General features: G+C 40.0%; 1 protein-coding gene across 3 annotated transcripts in view; it reads right to left on the reverse strand.

Moving 5' to 3' along the window:
- The window catches only part of nrxn1a (neurexin 1a), a 133,878-nt gene that overhangs the window by 12,060 nt on the left and 101,096 nt on the right, over positions 1–20,722 (reverse strand). For 2 of the 3 annotated variants that reach the window (XM_056771911.1, XM_056771912.1), the window contains 4 exons: positions 20,312–20,493; positions 9,972–10,143; positions 5,618–5,707; positions 4,042–4,358 (listed from right to left, as the gene is read on the reverse strand). In XM_056771911.1, coding sequence (XP_056627889.1) covers positions 4,042–4,358; positions 5,618–5,707; positions 9,972–10,143; positions 20,312–20,493 — 761 coding nt within the window. The remainder of the gene's footprint in view (positions 1–4,041; positions 4,359–5,617; positions 5,708–9,971; positions 10,144–20,311; positions 20,494–20,722) is intronic. The other variant, XM_056771913.1, reaches the window with a different exon arrangement.

The following is a 20,722-nucleotide window of genomic DNA, read 5'->3' on the forward strand; positions in this document are numbered from 1 at the left end:
ATCTAGACCAGTTTAAATCTGTTGGTGCTAAACAATGTCCTACCTCCATGATGCAATGGGATGAAATGGACTGGTGGGTTTATGATAAAAGCACATTCAAAATCCTGATGATGAGGAACGGTTATATTTTGGGAATTGTAGCATACATACTGTATTCACACACATACATGCTCTAACACACATTTAAAGCCCTGCTATCTATAGCCTTAACCTATTAAGAACAGGTTTTTGCTTTCCATTGGAGAAACGATGCCCCCAACAGGAGATTTTGATAGATAGCTAAATGCTCTAAACATTTTTCTACAATTGTGTTCGCAAAGCTTGGTTAGAATGACGCGCACATGCATGCACACAGCAGGGTTTTAGATAGTGATTCTGCTGGGTGAATAATTAGTTATGGATTTACTTTTAATTCTTGTGATTTAGTGTCGGTAAGTTGTTAGTATTTTGCTGACAATATAAATGACAATTTATCAAATGCCTTATGCTTAAAATAATACCACATTACCTTCACAGTCCAAATGCAAAATTTGTCAAATGGCCAATGACAATAACAGACTGCAGCACAAGCCATAAATAAGATGTGCTATAAATGTGCCGTGCTGCTGTATTTAGCAGTAAAACGTAATTGCCATCACTCAGGGCATTTATGTGTTCAGCAACAACTATATCAGATGACGGTGTATTGATATATCACAATGATGGTCAAAAGACAAACACTGAAGTCATTTTGTTATTCTGTAGTTTTTATCCATATAGTGCAAATTCATAGTTTTGGTCTAATTTTTATGCTTTGGTTTTAATTTTCAATAAAAATGTATTTATATAAAAGATTTTTGCAACTTTGCAAAGCGTCTATACATACATGTTAGATAGTAACAAAAGTAAAAAGATGTAATTATGTAAAATGTAGAAAACATATTATTGTATTAATTAGTATTATTAATTGGTATTATTGCAATTTTCTTATTACGATGTGCATTGCAATCTGACCGTTCTATTCATAGTGCTGGTAAGCGCAGTATACATTTTTCATGGGATGTTTAATAGTGGTACTAACTATTAAAATAGTTGCTTAGAAATACATATAAAGATGACTGGATCGATGACAAACCCATCAAATATAAATAGACCGGCATCACAAATACCTGTAATTTCATCTGAAGGCTATTAATTTTAACTGACACAAATATTTCACTGCTAATATTCATCTTTGCAAAACAATTTACAACTGCACACGCATGCATGCACAGAAAGTCAAGAGCATCATTCCAAGTGACAGTAGAAGCACAAACATAAATGCAAACACACGATTTAACATGTTATGTCAGGAAACAACGTAAGAAATGACACCAGACAAAACAACACACTGTAAACACATTACAATAATTGTCAGTAAATATTTTCACAAGAGAAAAAAGTGCCCTATTTTGCATGGACTCAAATCCACTGAGCTTCAACTCTCACGTGACGCACACCCACGCTACCATTTTCCATGCAAAAAACTGGCACATCGCTATCCTCTTCCCATCTCTATATCTAAAAGATACCCCAGGGTGTTTAACAACATGCAACCAAAGAAATGCAAATTTTTTATTTAAAGCCTAGCTCACAGTCTGATGCGGCAAACCCTCCCCACAAATGAAAATAAACACACGGACCCCTGGCATGCCAGATCCTACAGGGCCAAACACCACAGCCATAGATATCAAACAATGACACAGACAACCAGATCACCATCAACATCCACAAAAAGAGTGATGTAACAGGTAAAATGATAAAAAGAGGATAAAGAAGATAATAAAAAAGCTGTCACTTCAGAACATCACTCGTCCCGGGTGGTAGTCACAAAGGAAATCAACTTCTGATAGAAATATTAAACATCTCATCTGTCAGTCACAAGCACACAACGTTCGCATTTGTTTTTTCTAAGCATGTTGTCGGTTCCTCCGAGACATCCTCAGTTGTTTGTTTGTTGCTGTTTGAACAGAAAGAACTAAAACATGCCGATCCCCTCGCTGGCTTTCTATCATTAACGCTTCTTAAAAAAGCTTATAAACTTTCACCAGACAATAGCAAAACCACTTTATCAGAGGATAATCCAAGCTCCACACATCATCTGAAGATTAAAGATACTCGCACAGCAAATCTAAAGCCATTAGATGGAAAAATTGGTCATGCAAACTATGCAAAATTATTAGGAGCTCATTTACTCTACGCACAAATCCGTTGTATTACAAGCCAAGCGATCGATCTGCATGAATTATTACATCATTCCAAACCATTAATCTGCAAACCGTTTGTACCACACAAACCGTTCCTATTCTCCACACAGAAACAACTTCAAACAATTAAGCATCTTGTTCCTCGGCGTCACGCCGCACGGCCGTTTTTACACACTTAAATTCCTTCAGCCCAGCCAGATCTCTGCTAATTCGAGGATGCTTAATTTAGCCGGAGGGGGAGACCTCTGCACCTCTGCGCTGGAGAAGTGTTAAGAAGATGGAGAGTCCAAGAAGTTGCATTAGCTCTGATTACAGAGAGCTCTCCTCTCTAATGCTCACTTTTGTCTAATGACCATCACCAATGCCTGTAATCAACTCCTTTTAGAGAACCACATACTCTTCGCTCTCGTCCAGCTTTTTCATTAATTACACATTAAAGATCCATCCCGGCCATTTTAGAAGATGAAATAGGTATGGAGCAGCTGCGCGCTACGAGACAATGAGAAAAAGAGCGATTGTAATGGATCGTAATGGAGAGCAGATGGCGTAAACTTGGGGAGAGGTGTAGACGCCGCTGCGAGAGGAGTTTCATATTTCCATGGCAACATTTACCATCATCGACGATTAGGGGGAGGCGAGTCCACCATTTTGTAATGCAATCCACAGGCGGGTCCGTGATAAGATGACATTGCAATTGAGCGCAATAGATCAAACAATCTCTGTTATTGCACGACAATCGCTTTCGCGCCGCGTGCTCGGAACGCCCTTGAGCGCGCGCGTAATTTAATACGCAGCGATAGATTTAGTTTTAACCATATCGAATGATGATTTCATTGTTGTGGGGGCTAAATCACAGCACATAAAGTCACGCATGAGGAGAGGAGCATCTACTGGCCTTGGCGAGCCTGTCAATCACCGGGCTCAGCCCACCGCGCTGACATGTAATTACAGGATGGCTGTAATTAGAGCTCACTGTCAGGACCCTGAATGATGCCTCGCGTGAGAGGGAGACCAAAAGAAAGTTGTAAGGGAGAGAGAGCATGTCCACCTACACTGTGATCATCTCCTCCCCTGATTGCTCCCCTTTATGGCCCCGTTTCTATTGGAGGGTTTGCTGTGCTTTCACAGACTTATTGACCGAATCTCGTATCCCTGCAGCCCCCAGCACTCTCTCTCTCTCATCCTAAACCACTTCTACAAAAGAACTGGCCAATCGCTTTATGGCTGAAAGCAATCGAGTCGAAACCAGGTTCGATAACGTGTGATCCAGCCACGGGCTCTTTTGTAAGTGCCCTGTCTTGGTCTCGGGACCTCTTTCGCTTGGGAGAGCACTGAGTTCAGTTTAAACTGGTCTTGTTGATGTCTGGGTCACTTATTGAAAATGCCACTTCTAATGTTTTGCGTGTAAGTGAAACTGAGTGAGTGTATACCAGAGAAATGGAGGAAGAAGAGAAAGTTGTCGGCCAAGCACAGCGCAGAACTACGAAAAAGTACCGAGCCAAACTGTCAGCCTGACAGATTGGACCTGAACGCATCAATGCGATTCAGGTTTTGTGAATTTCCTTGACTTATCCGTGACCTTTCAAGCATTTTTTTATCAAAGTCAGGCCTACGCGCTGAAGAATCGTTCCAAGACAAAGTTGTAAAGACTCAAAAGAATGATTCGCTCACATGTTGCAGCAAGTTTCACTCTACCCAGTTTCACTCGAGCCAGTTCAGCATGAAACTGGAAAATGTGTTAATATATATACAATTATTTCATTATTCCCAGCTTTTACATCGCATGAACCGAAAGTAAAATAGAATGGCGACTGACCAGAGGTGTTGTCGTCTGCTTGCCCTGGCGGTTGGACGCAGTCGTAGTCGTGATGTCGGTGATGGAGGGCGACGTCTCAGAGCGGTTGCTCGTGGCTGAGGCACTGGACTGGGGCGTAATAGAAGACGAGGGCATGTCTCCCACCAGCCGGGCACTACCCTCCACGCGCACGTTGGGGTCGCCCTCTGCAGCCATGTTGAGCACTTTTAGGCCATTGTAGTAAAGCCCCGAGAGCTGACCCTGGAAAGGCCGGCTGCCCTTTTCCCAACCTCCGATCTTTATGGTGGTCTGACTGTTGAAGATGGTGAGTTGCCGACCTGCCGGGGAGAGACGTTACAAAAACACAAGAGTGTTCAACAGCCCGCTCCCCCACGCCGCAGAGACCCACCCATTCACATGCACACCCTACCAGACACACATCCACACAAACACGGAACTGATGGAAGTCCTGATGGTAAAACACACAACGACTTTAACCTTATTTTCCCTGGGGATCGTGAAAGCAATAAATTACGCTAATGCTAACAGCAACACTGGTAATTTATCGACTGTAATTTAATGGGCTGCTGTTGGCACAAAGTAAACAAATGAAGGGGATGAGAAAGCTGGAACCCCCGCCCCCCAACAGAAAAAAAAGAAAAGAAAATCAATGGGACTTTGCTAAAAGGACAATCAACCAGATATTAAGACTTCGTATGAGTAAAAGTAGGCATTTCCAATTTTAAATGACTTTTAATCTGAAAGTAGTTGGCAGAAAGCTATAGATGTGTTTTACAGGTCTGGTCCATTTTATTGCGATTGCCTTTCAGCAAGGGCGATGGCGATTAAAATTAATTAGACTGAAATAAGGTTTATGTGGAGAATGGTTTAACAGCTACATGACACATTACAAATGATTCATCATGGTTATAATTCCATTGAAAGGGGAAAGAAAACAAGAAAACAAGCAAACTTGAAAACAAATCACTTTGAACGTGTCAATTGGTTACATACATTGTAGCATGCATTCATGTCTTTTCCCTGCTTGTGTGTTTAACTGGCTTGTTAAAGGGACTTCATATATGATGCCAATAATCATTGACGCTATTTAAGAGACATTTGCTTTGAGTTTTTAACAGTGCACTTTAGCAGTTTCCAAAAGAAATATGTTTAGCATGATATAAAAGAAGATATACATATATGCATATATAAATTAAATAGTGTGTGTACATCACTATAAATCAAATAATTTCCACTGTAAATATATGTATATACTTTAATTAGTCATTTAGATTATTACAGCTGCAAATATAACATTATTTAAGTATTTTAAAGATGTAAACATATTTTGTTAATAATTTAACTAATTTCAGTTATCAGTATATTACCAGTCCCTTTAACCACTGACAGGTTTACAAGTACAGTATAACAACACATTATTGAACTGTACAGTGAAAATATTACAAACTACATTTGTTTAATTTTTAAACTTGGTTATACAGGGGATTTATGTTTTAGATGGTTTATTTGTTGTGCAAAATATCACTTGCTTATGATCAAATTATCTTTTATTTAAAGTTTTAATCAGTGTTTTTACCTTTGTCGAGTAGCCATTCGTCAACTACTCGACCAAGCCGATATGGGATTCGCTGTCTAGCAATCGCCAGGCGTTCGTTATCAATGTTGCCTTTAAAGTTTAAAGAGACATTTCATTGTTAAAAATCTGAAAGGTCAAAGATTAAAACCTACAGTGAAACATATTCCTTAACTAACTGTTTGTTTTTTCTCTTTTTAAATTTTAAACACCAAGGTTGCATACATAAGAATGATAAAGCTTTTCAGCCCATTAACTCGTCAAATTTAAGCAAACAAATTAACCCTATTTTAAAATATAAGCATTGTGGTACTTTAAATATATGCTCCTACTCTTCCTGCGTTAAGAGAAACCAACCCAACTCTCAATCATGTTTAAACACATATAACTTCTTTACATAATACATTTACAAAGAGTAATCCTTTTAAATCTTTTTAGCAGATTTTTCATCTAGTTATACATGAATACACTAGCTCATTTTAATCTAAATATTGTCATTACAGTATATTCCAGCGTTTTGCAACCAGTTTGATTTTAGCTACACATTTACTAACTTATCTAAAGTATTTTCAGTCATTTTTTATATGATAAATGTCACATTATCAGATCACAATACATTAAAAAACATCAAAGTAGCAGAAGAACACTCAAAAGATTAAAGCAACAGGAAGATTATCAGTTCAACAGAAATAAGGCATGTGAGATCAGTTACTAATCAAAAGTTCATGCACCCCGTGAATTTGAAATTGCCCCGACAAAAGCTTTGATCTCGGAGATGTCCGGTAACGTATGCGCACGCTTCGGAAGAAGTTCCCCGCGGAGAGAGCCGAACCACCTTGAATGTGAATATTTATAATCTGTGTCCATGTTGAGCCAACTTCCTCTATTAAAATTATATTATTTAAAAAATTTACTACTTTCCCATTATGGCCCACGCATAATTACAACTCCCGCCTTCACTGGTGAATCGACATGAACCTGCCTAACTCATATTTCTAAAGAGTATAATTACGCTGCACGATTTTTCCCCTATTAGCCATTAACTTGCTATATGTCAATCAAAAATGTGCCTGCCGCTCTTTCTATTCAATGTAAGCAAAGTACAAATAAAATAAGAATAGTGTATAAAAATGTCTTGGATTAGACAAGCAATCATTTTTACAATACTTGTCAAATATGCATGTACAGTATACACCAACTTTTAAAAAAGGAATTTAGTTGACAAGGGCAGTTTTTTTTTCGAAAAATTCCTATTGGATTTTTTTTGATAGCCAAACCATATCATACCAATGAATTACAGTATAACTTACTACGTTTTAGTCATAGTGACACATCCAATCTTGAGAAAAACTGTCCAGACAAAAAAATATTTTAAGTTATGGCGCAGATTGATGGCTTCAAAGTTAATAGACAGACCAAGTCTAAAGCACTTGTATTTTGACTTCATGTGCTGTTCAAAGGCTGAAAAGTGACGTTAAGGTACACTTACATTAGCATGGCTGTTGCATTCAACTGCACTTGAGGTTATGCTTTTTTTATTCTGTACCCGACACTAAAGTGGCTGGACTAAATTGCACCTCAGAAACAACACAATACTGTTTTTGATGGGTGATTGCAGTGGGAGAACACCTGCGGTCAAGAAAATAAGGCTCCCTCTGGGCCGCTCACAAGATTTTAGGAGTGTTTGATTCTTGACTTGAGTCCATCGTGCATGAGAGTGCTGATATTCTGCAGTGAGGACCAAAAGAAGGACGAAACTCACTCCTCTACTATGATTCTCCTTGTTTTGTTTACTTTCATTTATGTGTTTTTGACTGTCTTTAACACCCTCCCTTTAAGTCTGGTCAGGTCTAACTTAAGTTCAAGCTGTGCACTTTTCCTGGAGTAATCAAATGTGAAAGGAGTAATTTGTCGAAAATGACAGCTTTAAAAACAAGACGAGAAAAAAGTATATATTGAGCACTTGATGGCGGATGGACTACAGAAGATGACCAAGGGCAAGTTGTACACATGATTGCTTGAATGCACACAAATGTGCGCACATATACATGTGCCCACCCACTCACTCACACATACACACGCAGGGGTCATGTTGTGTTGAAATCAGGGGGCAGTTGCCCGGGGGTCTCTCTGTAAAGTAAAAATGATGGCCTAGTTAGCTTAGCTGGCTAATAGTCTTGTTTTTTTTTCTTTAAAAGAGTACCTGCTGAATAGCCTATGTTACTAAAGCATCTAAAAATCTTTTTTTTTTTATTTATATTAAACTACTTTTGTTATATACTTAAATATTTTCAATTATCTCAGGATGTGTAAACCACATCCTGTGGCTATTTTGTGCTGCAATATCTGTACTTTTTTGAGGAATCTTCCGTAAACAATTTCACAGTATTTTTAAGAAAAATTGTTAATAGCAATAGTGCATTAAAGGGATAGTTCACCTAAAAATGAAAATTTTAACAAATTTTAACACTTAACAAAGACGCTACCCATTCACTTCTACTGTATGGACATAAAACCATTGCAGGTCAATGGGTACTGCTGTTGTTTAGTTACCAACATTTCTCAAAATATCTTCTTTTGTGTTCTGCTGAAGAAAGAAAGTCATATTGGTTTGAAATGACTAAAGAAATTTATTTTAGGGGTGATCTATCCCTTTAATTCTGAGAAATAAGGATATTTGTATTGCATTGTGATAACCTTAGCATGCAGTAAAAAAATCTACAAAGGCAAAATAAAATGCATTTTACCCAATACAGTATATTCTGAAACAGAACTGTCACATTAAAGCAATATCCTAATTGCATTAGTTTTGTTCTTTATCACATTTCTAATATTCAGTATATTTACACTGCATTCAGAGAAGGAATTTTAACATGATTGGCTTTGCTTCATCTCTGCTGTATGGGTTTACTTCTATCACGAAACCACTGTATGTAATTTCTGCATATGAATAAAATTATACGGAAAAATCAAGGCAAGGTTGAGAGTGGGAGGAAAGCTCTGCGATTTCATTAGATGTTAAACCGATACTAGTTACAGAACTCATTGTTCAAGATAAACAAGCTGCCCTTTTCGTTCTTCGCCTTACTGGTTGTCAATTTAAATTCTATGCGTTTATTATCTCTGCTAATGCGACGCCGAGTCAATCAAGCGCTGATTAAAACGAAGCGGTCACGACTAATTTTCTTTTTTAATGTTTCAGTAAAAAAGTTTCTTCCATTCTGCCACGGACATAAGATACATTAGTATGCAGGCAATCATGTGCATTCTGCTCGCTGCATTCACAGACACAATAGAAAAGGGATGCCGAGAGAAAATGGCACAGTACAATGGCTTGATTTTAACAAGCAATTGTCTTCCATACTAAATGAAAGACGCTGCTGTTATTGGGTTGTTTTTTTATACTAAAACAATGAGTGGGAACTGACTGTACAGTAAAACCCAATCTCTCTCTCTCTCTCTCTCTGCCTCTCTCTTTTTTCAAATTGTTAAATCTCTAAAAGTATTGAACTATTTTTATAACTATATTTAGCTTATGTCCTTGTTTTCCAAAGCTGTTGTAAACACAAATGTCAGCTCTTGGATAAGGGTAATCCTGTTTGGAAAATTAAATAATACAGAACCCAGACAACAGCACTAAATGCATCTTCATCTGAATGAATCTATATCTACAGCATCTCAAGAGCGTTAAGGAGACGTTTTATATTTAATGGCGACCGGCGTGAACCACACTGCTAAGCAACTAAAGACGACACTCACTGACGGTAAGCATGATATTTTCTGCACTCCATTACCGCCGCAGTCATCGAACACTCTGACACAACATTTACCATCAACACCATCAACACGTCTGTTCGCGAGAAGAAAAGAACGTTACAAGTTCCTGAAGACCGAGAGCAAATATTCTGAAATGGACATAATGGTTTGAGAAGTAAAATACAATTTATAAGGCTAATACAGCCGCCTCCCCATCATCGTGATTGACAAACGAGAGCAATAGGATTATTTCTCATCTCCGATCTCTTGTCAAGCTTTTGTCAGGGCTTTCAGGCGACTGAGAGGCTGGTGAATTTGATAACCCGGCTCTGACATTTTCAGCCTCCTAAAGCCTCAAGAGCAATCATCTCTGCTGACATTTGGAAAGGATACCAGGGTTGCCATTTTTTTAACTGTGAGAAACCACAATCACAGACAAAGCTATTTTGTCCTTAACCCTCTGATTCAGACTCTTTTTATGAGCTCTGCCGGGTTTTTTTCCCCCATTGTGCATAGTGCATGGTTGAGATTGTGTGTGTGTGTGTGTGTGTGTGTGTGCGTGTGTATGTGGGAACGTATGTATAAGACCAATGGCTCTTACCTGTTGGGTACCGCTCTATGACTGGCAGATCATCCACCTGCAAAGTGGCATTACCGCCACTCCTGGTAAAGCGAATTATGTGGTACTTTCCATCATTTACAAACTTTGCAGTTTCTTCAATGTTTATGTCATCGGTGCCCACATTGAACACCACTTTGACATTGCCTTTCTCCTGTAGAGAGAGAGAGAGAGAGGGGGAAAGAGGAAGAAAGAAAAAAGAAAGAGAGAGAGAGAAAGATGGATTTTTAATCCATTTTCATGGCTACTAGACATAAACAATAAAAACATGTTCAGATAACATGCTTTGTCTTATTTTAGCACACAAATATTTGTTGTAATAGACATCATTCTGAGTTAGAAATATGCAGAAGACAATTTTTGGATTATTAATAAAGGCCCTCATAGGCAGACAACTGTACTCCATCTTAACTGGCAACATAACAAATGCACCACATTTATTGAGGACCGAAAAAGGTGATAGTTTATCAGCCCAGGCACAATTTTTCTTGACGGCAATATACGTCAGAAAGATTTACCACCACTTTAAAACGTCAGCAAAAGGCTGCATACATATTTAATAAAGAAAATATCTATAATGAATGTTTTAATGAGGCTATTATACACGAGGGAAATAAATAGCGATAGGTAGGTGTTTTATTTTTCAGCCTGACTGAATGCTACACTTTTGATTCAGATGCTTGATACATATCATGTGTCTAAAGTATTTTTTGTGATGCATGTGTCTAATATTGGCTGGCTGTTTATTTACCACATGGACCTCTTGTGTACTAAAATCAAATAATTATGCATAATGAAGGCTTCACTGTTTAATCGATTGCTGTCAAAAGCAACCAATTTCCTATATGTGCTGTCTCTCCATGTCCATTTTCTTACGTAAAATCATTTAAAGGAATAATGGCCATTTAAATACAGTGTAACAACTGATGCTTTACTTATTTGTCCACAGAATGACAAATGACGGCTGATTCCTGATCACATGTCTAATCATGCATGTTTGTAATATTACTCCAGAGAAAAAAGCAGACAAAACACACAAACACACACATGCTACATTAGGCCAAAAGAATATTACCAGCAGCGAGCTGTAATTTTAAAATGGGCGACACCATTGCTGTGGATGTCAAAATAAAATTTACTGTGTCACACATTAAGCCCTGAAAACTAAATAATACCAGTTTTTCATTTTTGTTCATGTTGAAAAGTTTCTCAACAAGCCTGCAGGCAGATAACATAATCGAATCACAAGAAATCACAGAAAAATAACCCTTATAAGATTTTTTTCTCTTTTGAAATAAGCGCCTCCAGGCCAAATGCTGGTCATACAGAATAATATGTGACAGCCTCGCTGGAATGGAATCGAGTCGGTATTCGGATGCGTTGCTTGTCATTTTCATTGTAAATTCTCATCAATGCGTGTTTCTGTCTGATTAATGCGAGATGGGAGCGTGAGATTATTCTGTGTGCTACGAACCCACACCACTAGATGGCCTCAATCTTTAATGCTTTCTCAAACAGTGTTAAAGCCCAGTGGGTGGGATTCGGTTTGGAAATTGCAATACATAACATATTCTCTTCTCATATGTGAAATTCTAATAATAATCACATTTCCACCGCTCCTTGGTTTATATAAAAACATTAACAAAGCCCACTCTGTGTTCTGCACAGTGACCTACAAGCCCACACACACATACATACATACACGCACACACACATAAGCTAGTTAACCAATAAAAAGTTGTGAATTGTTTTTATAAGGGGTATTACGAGCCTGTGCTTGAGCTCAGGCTATCGTGTAAATGGTTATTTGACATATTTACGATAGATGGAGGTTGTTAGCTTAAAAACATTGAATTACTCCGCTGTGCTCGGAGCGGCGAAAACGTGCATCCCTCGCATTGTTTCAGATTGCAAAAGCTACATGTGCCATTTGAAAATAATGAAATGAGGTGTGTATGAGAAAATCCCTTTGTGAATACCCCTAATTCACACCTATCTGCAGAGAGACAGCAAGCAGAAGACAAATCCCAACACCAGACTTCATTATAAACTCCCTGGAGATTTAGTTTTTTCCCTGTGTACACCTTAGCTCGCTCTCACTCTCTCGTTCTCTGTGTCACACGCAACACACCGCCCTTTGTTGTCATCTCCAGCTGGGCCGAAGCTGGCTGTTCTTTCCGCATCTCACACCTCATAATGAAGTCAGCCTCTGTCTGTTAGCTGTATCCTCTCCTCGTCACTGAGAACAATGGGACGGCATCTCCTTCACCTTTCTCTGCTCTTTCTAACGGCTTTTCTCCAGGGCCAATCTCTCTCCTCCAACGCCCATCTTTTCAGCTTTTTGGTCAGAGAAATGATGCGAGAGCCTGGCCTACGCTCCAATGGGCTGTGACGCGCCACGCCCCCCTCTAATTGGAGAATGACCTCTCTTTCATCCTCCAGCCCAGACAGCCCCTTCGGGTAGCTGACCTCATCCTTCGGTCCTGATGCGGACAGCGGGGACCGACGCTAAGCCTGATAAACACCAAGCGTGATGTGGATGGGAAGGGCGTTGAATCGATATGAAGGGTTAGCCTGGGAGGGGCATCTGAGACATGTTAGGAACATACTAATGGTAGATCTTGAAAGTTCATCCTAGAGTCAAAAAAACCACTCCATTAGAACCGTAGGCTCTAATGGAGGCACATGGTCGAAGACTTCACAGGTGGCTTCCTCCAGCAAACCTTCAGGGGCGACGCGGAGACATAACACAGCAAACCCAACGTCCTACATTCAGTCCCGAGTGTTACGTCGTCCCAGTTTCACAGAATCCAAAGAAGGTGCCATTATGAATGCCTCGGGGGCTAAACAGTCGTGAGGTGAAACCGAAATTGAGATGTGACTCTAAATCCCAGATTACCATGAAACAACAAATGTTATGGACGATATGGAATTCGGTGTTCTTTAAATGATCCCTGAAGAGAAAGAAGGGAAGGGATATCATTTAAAAAAAGGGTCCGGCTATAACACACGGTTCCACATGAACGCGTCTCAGTCGTCCCCGTCCTTCTTCAGTCTAAAGCCACTTCTCCGCCGAGGCCCGCGGTACGGATCTAAATATAAAGAACTAATACAACTGGATTCTCATTAGACACAATGTAGGTTGTTATAGCAACACTGTTCTCCAGAGTTTTCTCATTTCTTGTAGGCAATTAGATGACAACCACGCCGCCTGATTGACGGGCATTTCATCTGCGTTGGAACTGGGACAATCTCCCTTAGCCAAGTTTGAAAATAATCCAATTGTTCTGTATTTGAGAGTACGGATGTAAAAATGATTTTGAATTAAAAAGTGGTTTGGATGAATGCCAAACATTATGGTAAATATGCGAAAAACAAAACATTTGTTTTCATTACTAGAACCATGTGGAATAATTATGATTATAGAAAAACCCAAGATGCTACTGTGTCAAGAGGAGCCAAACACATACACCCACGGAGGGCTGGGGCGGTTGCTCTGGAAACCCAGAGGACAAGAAGAGCCACTAATGATGTGTCTTATTTAGAGAAGGTGCAGGCAACAGCTTATGGAGTATGACGGAGTGTGTATGTGTGCCACAGCGGGGACGGGGACGGGCAGATCTGCTATGGCATTCAGCTTAAATGAGCTCGTGCATTCAGGATACCTCAGCCACTTTACATAAAGAGGCTCTCTGTAATACTCAGGCTAATATCAAGGGAATGCACTTAATTGGACTGAACGCCCAGACATACAATATATGCTCTCATAAATAACTTGCGCTTGAAAGCAAATCAGAAAATCACGGCGCATCTGATGCGCTTCACGGCGCATGTGTCCCCGCGTTTGAGCACTGCGGGTTTGAAGAACCAGATAAATTGTTGAGTTCGCAGAATAATCCACTTTGGCTAGCAGTTCTTGTTGTTTCAACCCCTCCTCATCTTTCTCTGACTCCCTCGCCTGCTCACACAATCCCTCTTTATCTTCTGGTAAAGGCTGGATCTGGTGAGATCATGAATCTTTTTGGCAGTGCTGAATTCTTTTTCCGAGTTCTGTGATAACTGGAAATAGCACTCTGTCCTAGTTCTTCTCAAAGCCTGGAAAGCACATGAGCTCATGGGCGTGGTCTTTAGAACCTACCGAGAACATCCGCTCATTGTCTCCATGCTGCAGTGCTGTGTTTCTCCAACACTCAAATAAAAAAATCACAAAAGAGAAGAAACATCTCTCGCAGACAATGCGTTTCGTATTACAATCGGCAAATCCGACGGCATGCTGAAGCGCTGCTATTTTTGCAGTGATTCTTGTCAAGCCGTCACCGGGCTTCAATAGTACGATCTTAGAAGCGCACTCTTTGAAGCTTTGACTCTAATCGGAAAAGCGTGGTAAACATTTTGAACAAAAAGCGAAGAAATGAGTGGGCTGAGTTCGCCACAAAGACGGTGTTTAAAAGAACACCTGTCTCACTTATTTTGATGAATAAATTTAAATATTCGGCTTTTACTTCTACTGCCATCTGCTTGCTTATCCTGTCAGGTACTAAAGATAGCAAAGGCACGGTTTGCCATATGGCGCATTTATTTGAGTAAAATTTCTGGCCAAAACCACATATTAAATCGTCCGCGGACAGTTGAACTGTTGTTAAATTGCATAAGGACCGTATTGACTTGACGGTCAATGAAAAACGACAGGGCACGTGACTGACTTATATTCAAATTTTGCGGCTAAGCGAAAAGAGGAAACAAGTGTGGCTGAATTTTGACTGCGAGGCAAAATGGCATTTTTCCAAAGCCGCGGCTCTTTCCATCTAAGCTGCTGGGCGGAGACGGCTTAGTCTGCTCTGACGGTATGAGGTCAGCAGACACCCGGCTGTCACTCAGAGCCATGTCACGCGTCAATCACGTCTGACCAGGTATGTCCTGCCCACTCAGATGCAAGTGAAGCGGAAAATCAGCATCTGTCACTCTCTTTCACTTTCACCTCTGTTCAAATGTGTGTTTGTGCACGTGCTTATGCGAGCATATGAGTCTCTCCGGCCCTTCTGACTCACTCCAACCGAAGACATCTAATATGTAATGTACCGAAAAAGAGAAAATTTGATTATGTATAGCGCTGTGTGCTAACCAGGGGTACTTAAGCACGTTCCTAGGGGTTCTCAGGAAGATTTCAATTGAGCTTTTTTAAACTTGTACGTCTTTGAAGGTAATACTGAATAGGCTGTAACTTCTCATTAGGATTTGAACAAATGACATTTGTGTACGCGTCGCTCGTGGGTGTATTGCATACAGTACTTGTTAAGATTTGATGATTAAATTCTGCAAATAATAAAGACTGCAAACGACTTTACTCTTGTTAAACATCCCATCTGGAATTCATTTATGAAGAGGCTGTGGGGATATGTCAGACGAATGAGATTGAGACAGAATGAAACGTACTTTGCACATCTTTTGACGCTCTGCAGGAATAATTCCCAACAAAACAACCTTGTTGACTTTCATTACAAACCTCTATGACTTTCTTTCTCCCACAGAACGCAAAGAAGATCTGTGTTCTGCAGAAGAAAGTAAGTCATGCAGGTTTAAAATGAAAAGAGAATCCTTATGTTCCTTATGATTGACAATGCACATGTTCTAATATTGCAACATCCCTATATAGGTGCATCTGCTTTCTTTTCACCTCCCTCTCTCACCCTCTACCTCCTTGTCAGTATTACTGTTCACACCTCTATACCTCTCACTGCTGAGCTAGCTGTGATCGTCACCATTCTTCAAATGGGCTGATGTGCTCATTAGACTGCCCACACACATTTTTTTTGGCATTGGCAGTGTGAGAGGTCAGAAAGTGCTAATGATTTGGTCAAACCCCAGGGGTATAATCACTTGGCTTTGACTCGTTTACACATCCATTTCTCCCTTCACTCCAATCGTGCTTGACAGTAGAGAGGGTGTAGAGTCGCTTTGCTCGGCTGCCGCCGAAGGCCAGGCATTCCATAGGGCATTTGGCCACTGGTTCGAGCAGCTGGCCGGCTCATCTTTAGCAGAAGAAATGTATTTAATAGGCCATTACCCCTTAAAATGTAACCTCACGCTGAGTGAAAAATATTGTACGAATGTTTTTTGCCCTGTACAGTGCTTTTGGTGCCCGATCGCCAATCTAGTTACCGTTCTCGCTGTCTCGTTATTTCTCCCTTGCTCTCCGCATGAGCAAGAGGCTCAATGAATTGGGGTGAACGATGACAAATGATAATCCCTAGTGATGGTGATATGATGAGAGTTAAATGAACTCTGTCACAAATGTTTAGGGTCGTAAGCAGCACGGAAGGCGGGGGGAGGGACGCCACCGTCTATTTGAAAAATCGGGACATCAAGGCCCCGTCGTTAACATGGTCAATGATCCTGAGTTAATTCACTTTCAGAAAGGCAGTCTTTGGATAATGATATCCTCCCTGCCTACAGACAGGTTTATCAAAACATCCCGTTACATCACCGCCACGACTGTCAATACAGACATATTAAATCTTGTTGGTGCCCGAATATAATTAACAGAATGGAAGGAAAATCTTTTTATCCCTTGTTAATCACGGAGTAAATATGGTACTGGATATCTGTAATGATTTTAACCTCTTTATGGACTGTAAGCCATGTAGGTACAGCAAATTTACCCTCCTACACGCCGCTGATTCATTTTGTGAATACCTTTTATGCTGGCTTAGCAGTCACCAGTCCAACAAGCATCAGAAATGGCAGACGAAGCACTGCAGAGCCTCCACCAGTCACACATTAGAATTAGCCTAGATATCCACCGCTAATCGCATCAAGACATTAAGGGCCTTTAATTTGCTCATAAACATTCCCTGCCATCTCCATGCCAAAAAGCCATATATCAGTCATGGATGCTTGATTAATTGTCATGCCAATACAGGGAAATATATAATCTGTGATCATCTTAATTACGGGCATTATGTAAAGCGTTATATAGTTCGCTCTTACGTAACTTCAGCGAGTTCCTTTAAAGACACATTTTCTGTAGACACCATAGCTTCACTACCACCTTACGTACAGAAGTCAATGTTCAGGAGTCAATGTCTTAAATAGAGAGCATATTGAGATGCGAGGGTTCCAAGTATGAGCTGGTGAATCATAACTACCATCCACCGAGCCACCAACGTTATTCTTAAGCATCTGTTATTTTCCTAATCGATAGCACATTGAAAATTCATGTATCTAGACTGTATTTACATAGGGCACAGAGTTCACATGTACAGTACACTTAAATGGGGTGGTTCAATCAAAAATTATCTAATTTTTTATTAATATTATTCATTTATTTACTGGAATGTTGCTCTAAATCTGCATATAACTCTTCCTTCTCTAAAACACAAAAGAAGACTGTGACAAGGAGAGTGGGACGAAGGGCGTGAGGGAATGGCGTGAGGCCGGTGCATGTTGCACAAGTCTCGCATCTTTTACGGGGGAACTACGGAAGCATATAAGGAGGAGCGACAGCAGTGAAGGATGAGAGAGAACCATGCCTGGGTTCTATGTTATGTTTTATTCTGTTTGTGTGGCCGGCATTCGACCGTGAGGGGGCTGTTGTCACTTTGCGTTCGTTTTATTGGTTATTTATTTTAGTGAAAGTGGATTAATGTTTGCCGGTTCCCGCCTCCTTTCTCCCAGGTTTCCGCACCAATGTAACAAAGTTCAAAGTACGGAAGGAAGGAGGTGGGAACCGGCGGATGTTTAGAAACTTTTAATAAAATAAATAAACAATAAAACGAACGTAGAGTGCCGACGTTCGAGTCCCAGCCACACAAACATAATAAAACATAACATAAAAACCAGTCCTTCACTGCTGTCGCTCCTCCTTTTATGCTTCCGTAGCTCCTCCATGGGAAATGCGAGACCGGTGCAATGCGCAGCTGACATTAATTATCACTCACATCACCGGCCTCGCGCCGTGCCCTTACGGCCCTCTTCCCGCTCTCCTTGTCACTACGGCATTTTGAGAAATGGTTTTCAGTGGATACAATAAACGTCAATGGGGGCCAATATTGTTTGGTTACCAATGTATTTAAAAATATCTTCTTTCGTGTTCTGTAGAGGAAAAAAGTCATACTGGTTTGGAATGACAGGGGGGTGAATAAATGATGAACGATATTGAATTTTGTGTGAACTATCCCTTAAACAGTCCCTTTAACTGAACAGTAGCTTTTTGTATTGAAAACTCGTTGTTCACCCTCATGTCGTTTCTTCTGCAAAACACCCAAGGACAATGTTGTCCCAGTCCCCATTCACTCACAATGTATGGGAAAAATAAAAGTTAAATGAAAGTGACTGAGACTTTTTTTGCGTTCCACAGAACAGGTTTGGAACAACATGAAGACAAGTAGACGATGAAACAAAAAGCATGTTTGGCTAAGAAACTGTGAAGCACGCTGAGGCATTGCGACACTGTAGCCGCAGTCTTGTGCAGTAGCAAGGACATGCCATCAACTCTGGCAGGTGCACGGCTCAGCTGGAAAAATCATTACCTCACCGCACTCAGAACGCATTCGCCGAGGCAGCCGTGCAACAGTCACGCTATGATGCCACCCGTGAGCGAGCACGCTGATTCTTCTGGGAATCAAGTTTGTGATTACAGCAGGAGTGGGCGTAAAAAAATTGAACGAAACGGAAGAAAAAAACACACAACTCTCCGAACCTCTGTGCCAAACACTTTTACGTCCCCCTCGCCTGCACCTCCTCCACCTCCCACTCCTCCAGCGCAGTGTGTCAGAGGAAACGTGCATTTTATCAAATAGCATCCTTTGAAAGCAAGCGTCGGTTGCGACTTCTATTCTGAACATTATACAGATTTTATTCATGAGGGCGGTCTGAGGCGCTGGAACTTTCTAAAACAGACCAGCACTTTGAGTGTGGGACGATAAATAGAAGACTATGATTACCCTAATGATAATTCGCCGGGCCCTTCAGGAGTGATACTAAGCTACTCCTGCCAGTCTCTGTTCTGCTGTTTATGTAAGAATGAATGAACAGCAGGTGTTCTCAGAAAACGTGTGTAAGTTAGACAAATTTAAACTTGCTGAGACTAATGTGGGCTCTAAAAGTCTGAGACGACATGTGAAAAGCTGAGATTGATTTAATTTTAACCTAGAAATAAACAAAGCATTGAAGTCCTCATTAAAGTGTTTTAAAAACATGAAGGCTGAAGTAATTCTTATTTAAACTGGGACACATTAAAGGCCTTGTCAATTTTTGATGGCAATTAGAGAGAAACTTATGAGAAGAGTCGACTGTTCAGAAGTCTATGCAGCATCAAATGCTTTATGCCAAAAACACATACAGAAAAAAATCACAAAACTCAAATTTTGCACAAAGAAAGGTTATGATGCAAAATAAAATAAATTTTGCTGTGTTTCAAGGGCGAAGGCTCCGTTTTGAGGAAACTCAATGCTCTTTGTCTACAGCTCTAGTGTACATGATGCAGCATCTTGTCCCCTTCCTAGGGAACCTAGTAACATAGATAACAGACATTTTCCTTGTTCAGTCTTAAGTAATCCCAGCTGCTTTTAAATAATTCCTAAACAATGCTTGGCCAGTAAAGATCAGGTCAAGGTTCTGGAAAAAAGTTTGAAATAGGAAATAATGAGTACACGCTGTCAATATATCTAAAGCTCATACCAGATTGAAGTAAAAATGGAAGTAAAAAATAAGGTCACACTTCAGTATAGGGGGCAATTCTTGCTATTAATAAAACATATACTACAACTTTTCCCCCAATAAACTCCTAATTTGTTGCTTATTAATAGTTAGTAAGGTAGTTGTTAGGTTAGGGTATTGGGTATGATTACAGATGTAGAGTAGGTGCTTTATAAGTACTATTGAACAGCAATAAATAACTAAATACACTTTTAAATAGAAAATTGGTTAATTTAAACGGTAATTTTTTTTAAACAGATCATTTTCAAAAATCATGATTTCCATTTAATATCAATCATACAGCAGTTGGGTTGTTTTGATTAAGTAATAACAACTCGATAAAAAAAATACAGCTAACTAACACAATAAAACACAATAAGACCATGAATACCAAATTTTTGCAAACAAGCTCTTCTTTTTAAAATGAGAAAATATAAAGATAGAGGCCAAAATATAACATAGATATAAAATATACAAAAATAGAAGCATTATATTTTAAAATTAAAAAACGTTAAAACATTTTACATTATAAACTATAAACATTTAATCTAGACGTTTTAAAGTTTTGGACCCATTGTAGGTTAGGACTGTATGTGGATTATCTAGGGTGTGTTGTAAGAACTCACAATCTGAAGCTGTAGGTAGTCTCCCAGACCAGAGGAGCTGTCCACCCTAACCAGGACGGCGTCCTTCTGCTGAGTGCTGAAGCCGACAGCCAGCCGGTCTGCTCGCGTGCTTGGTCTGTCATTGGGCGGCCATGTGTACACAATAAGCCCTCCATCACGTCCAAATATGTATGTAGTTCCCGCTGCAGGAAGAGAGAGACGGAATATTAAAAGTACGTTCAACAAAGTGAGAAAGTATTTTTACCTCCTTAGTTTTGATTTATGTGTGTGCGTGTGTACATATGCATGCCTTTTGCTCCATTACACAAAGCACGGGAGTATCTTGATGAACCCATCAGAGTGCCAGACAGCCCCTGCTGCTCTCTGATTGGCTAAATTATAGCTTTTATGTGACCCTCAGTATGCTGATGT

The sequence above is a fragment of the Triplophysa dalaica genome, chromosome 17 (genome assembly GCF_015846415.1).
Source record: "Triplophysa dalaica isolate WHDGS20190420 chromosome 17, ASM1584641v1, whole genome shotgun sequence".
Lineage (NCBI taxonomy): Eukaryota > Metazoa > Chordata > Actinopteri > Cypriniformes > Nemacheilidae > Triplophysa > Triplophysa dalaica.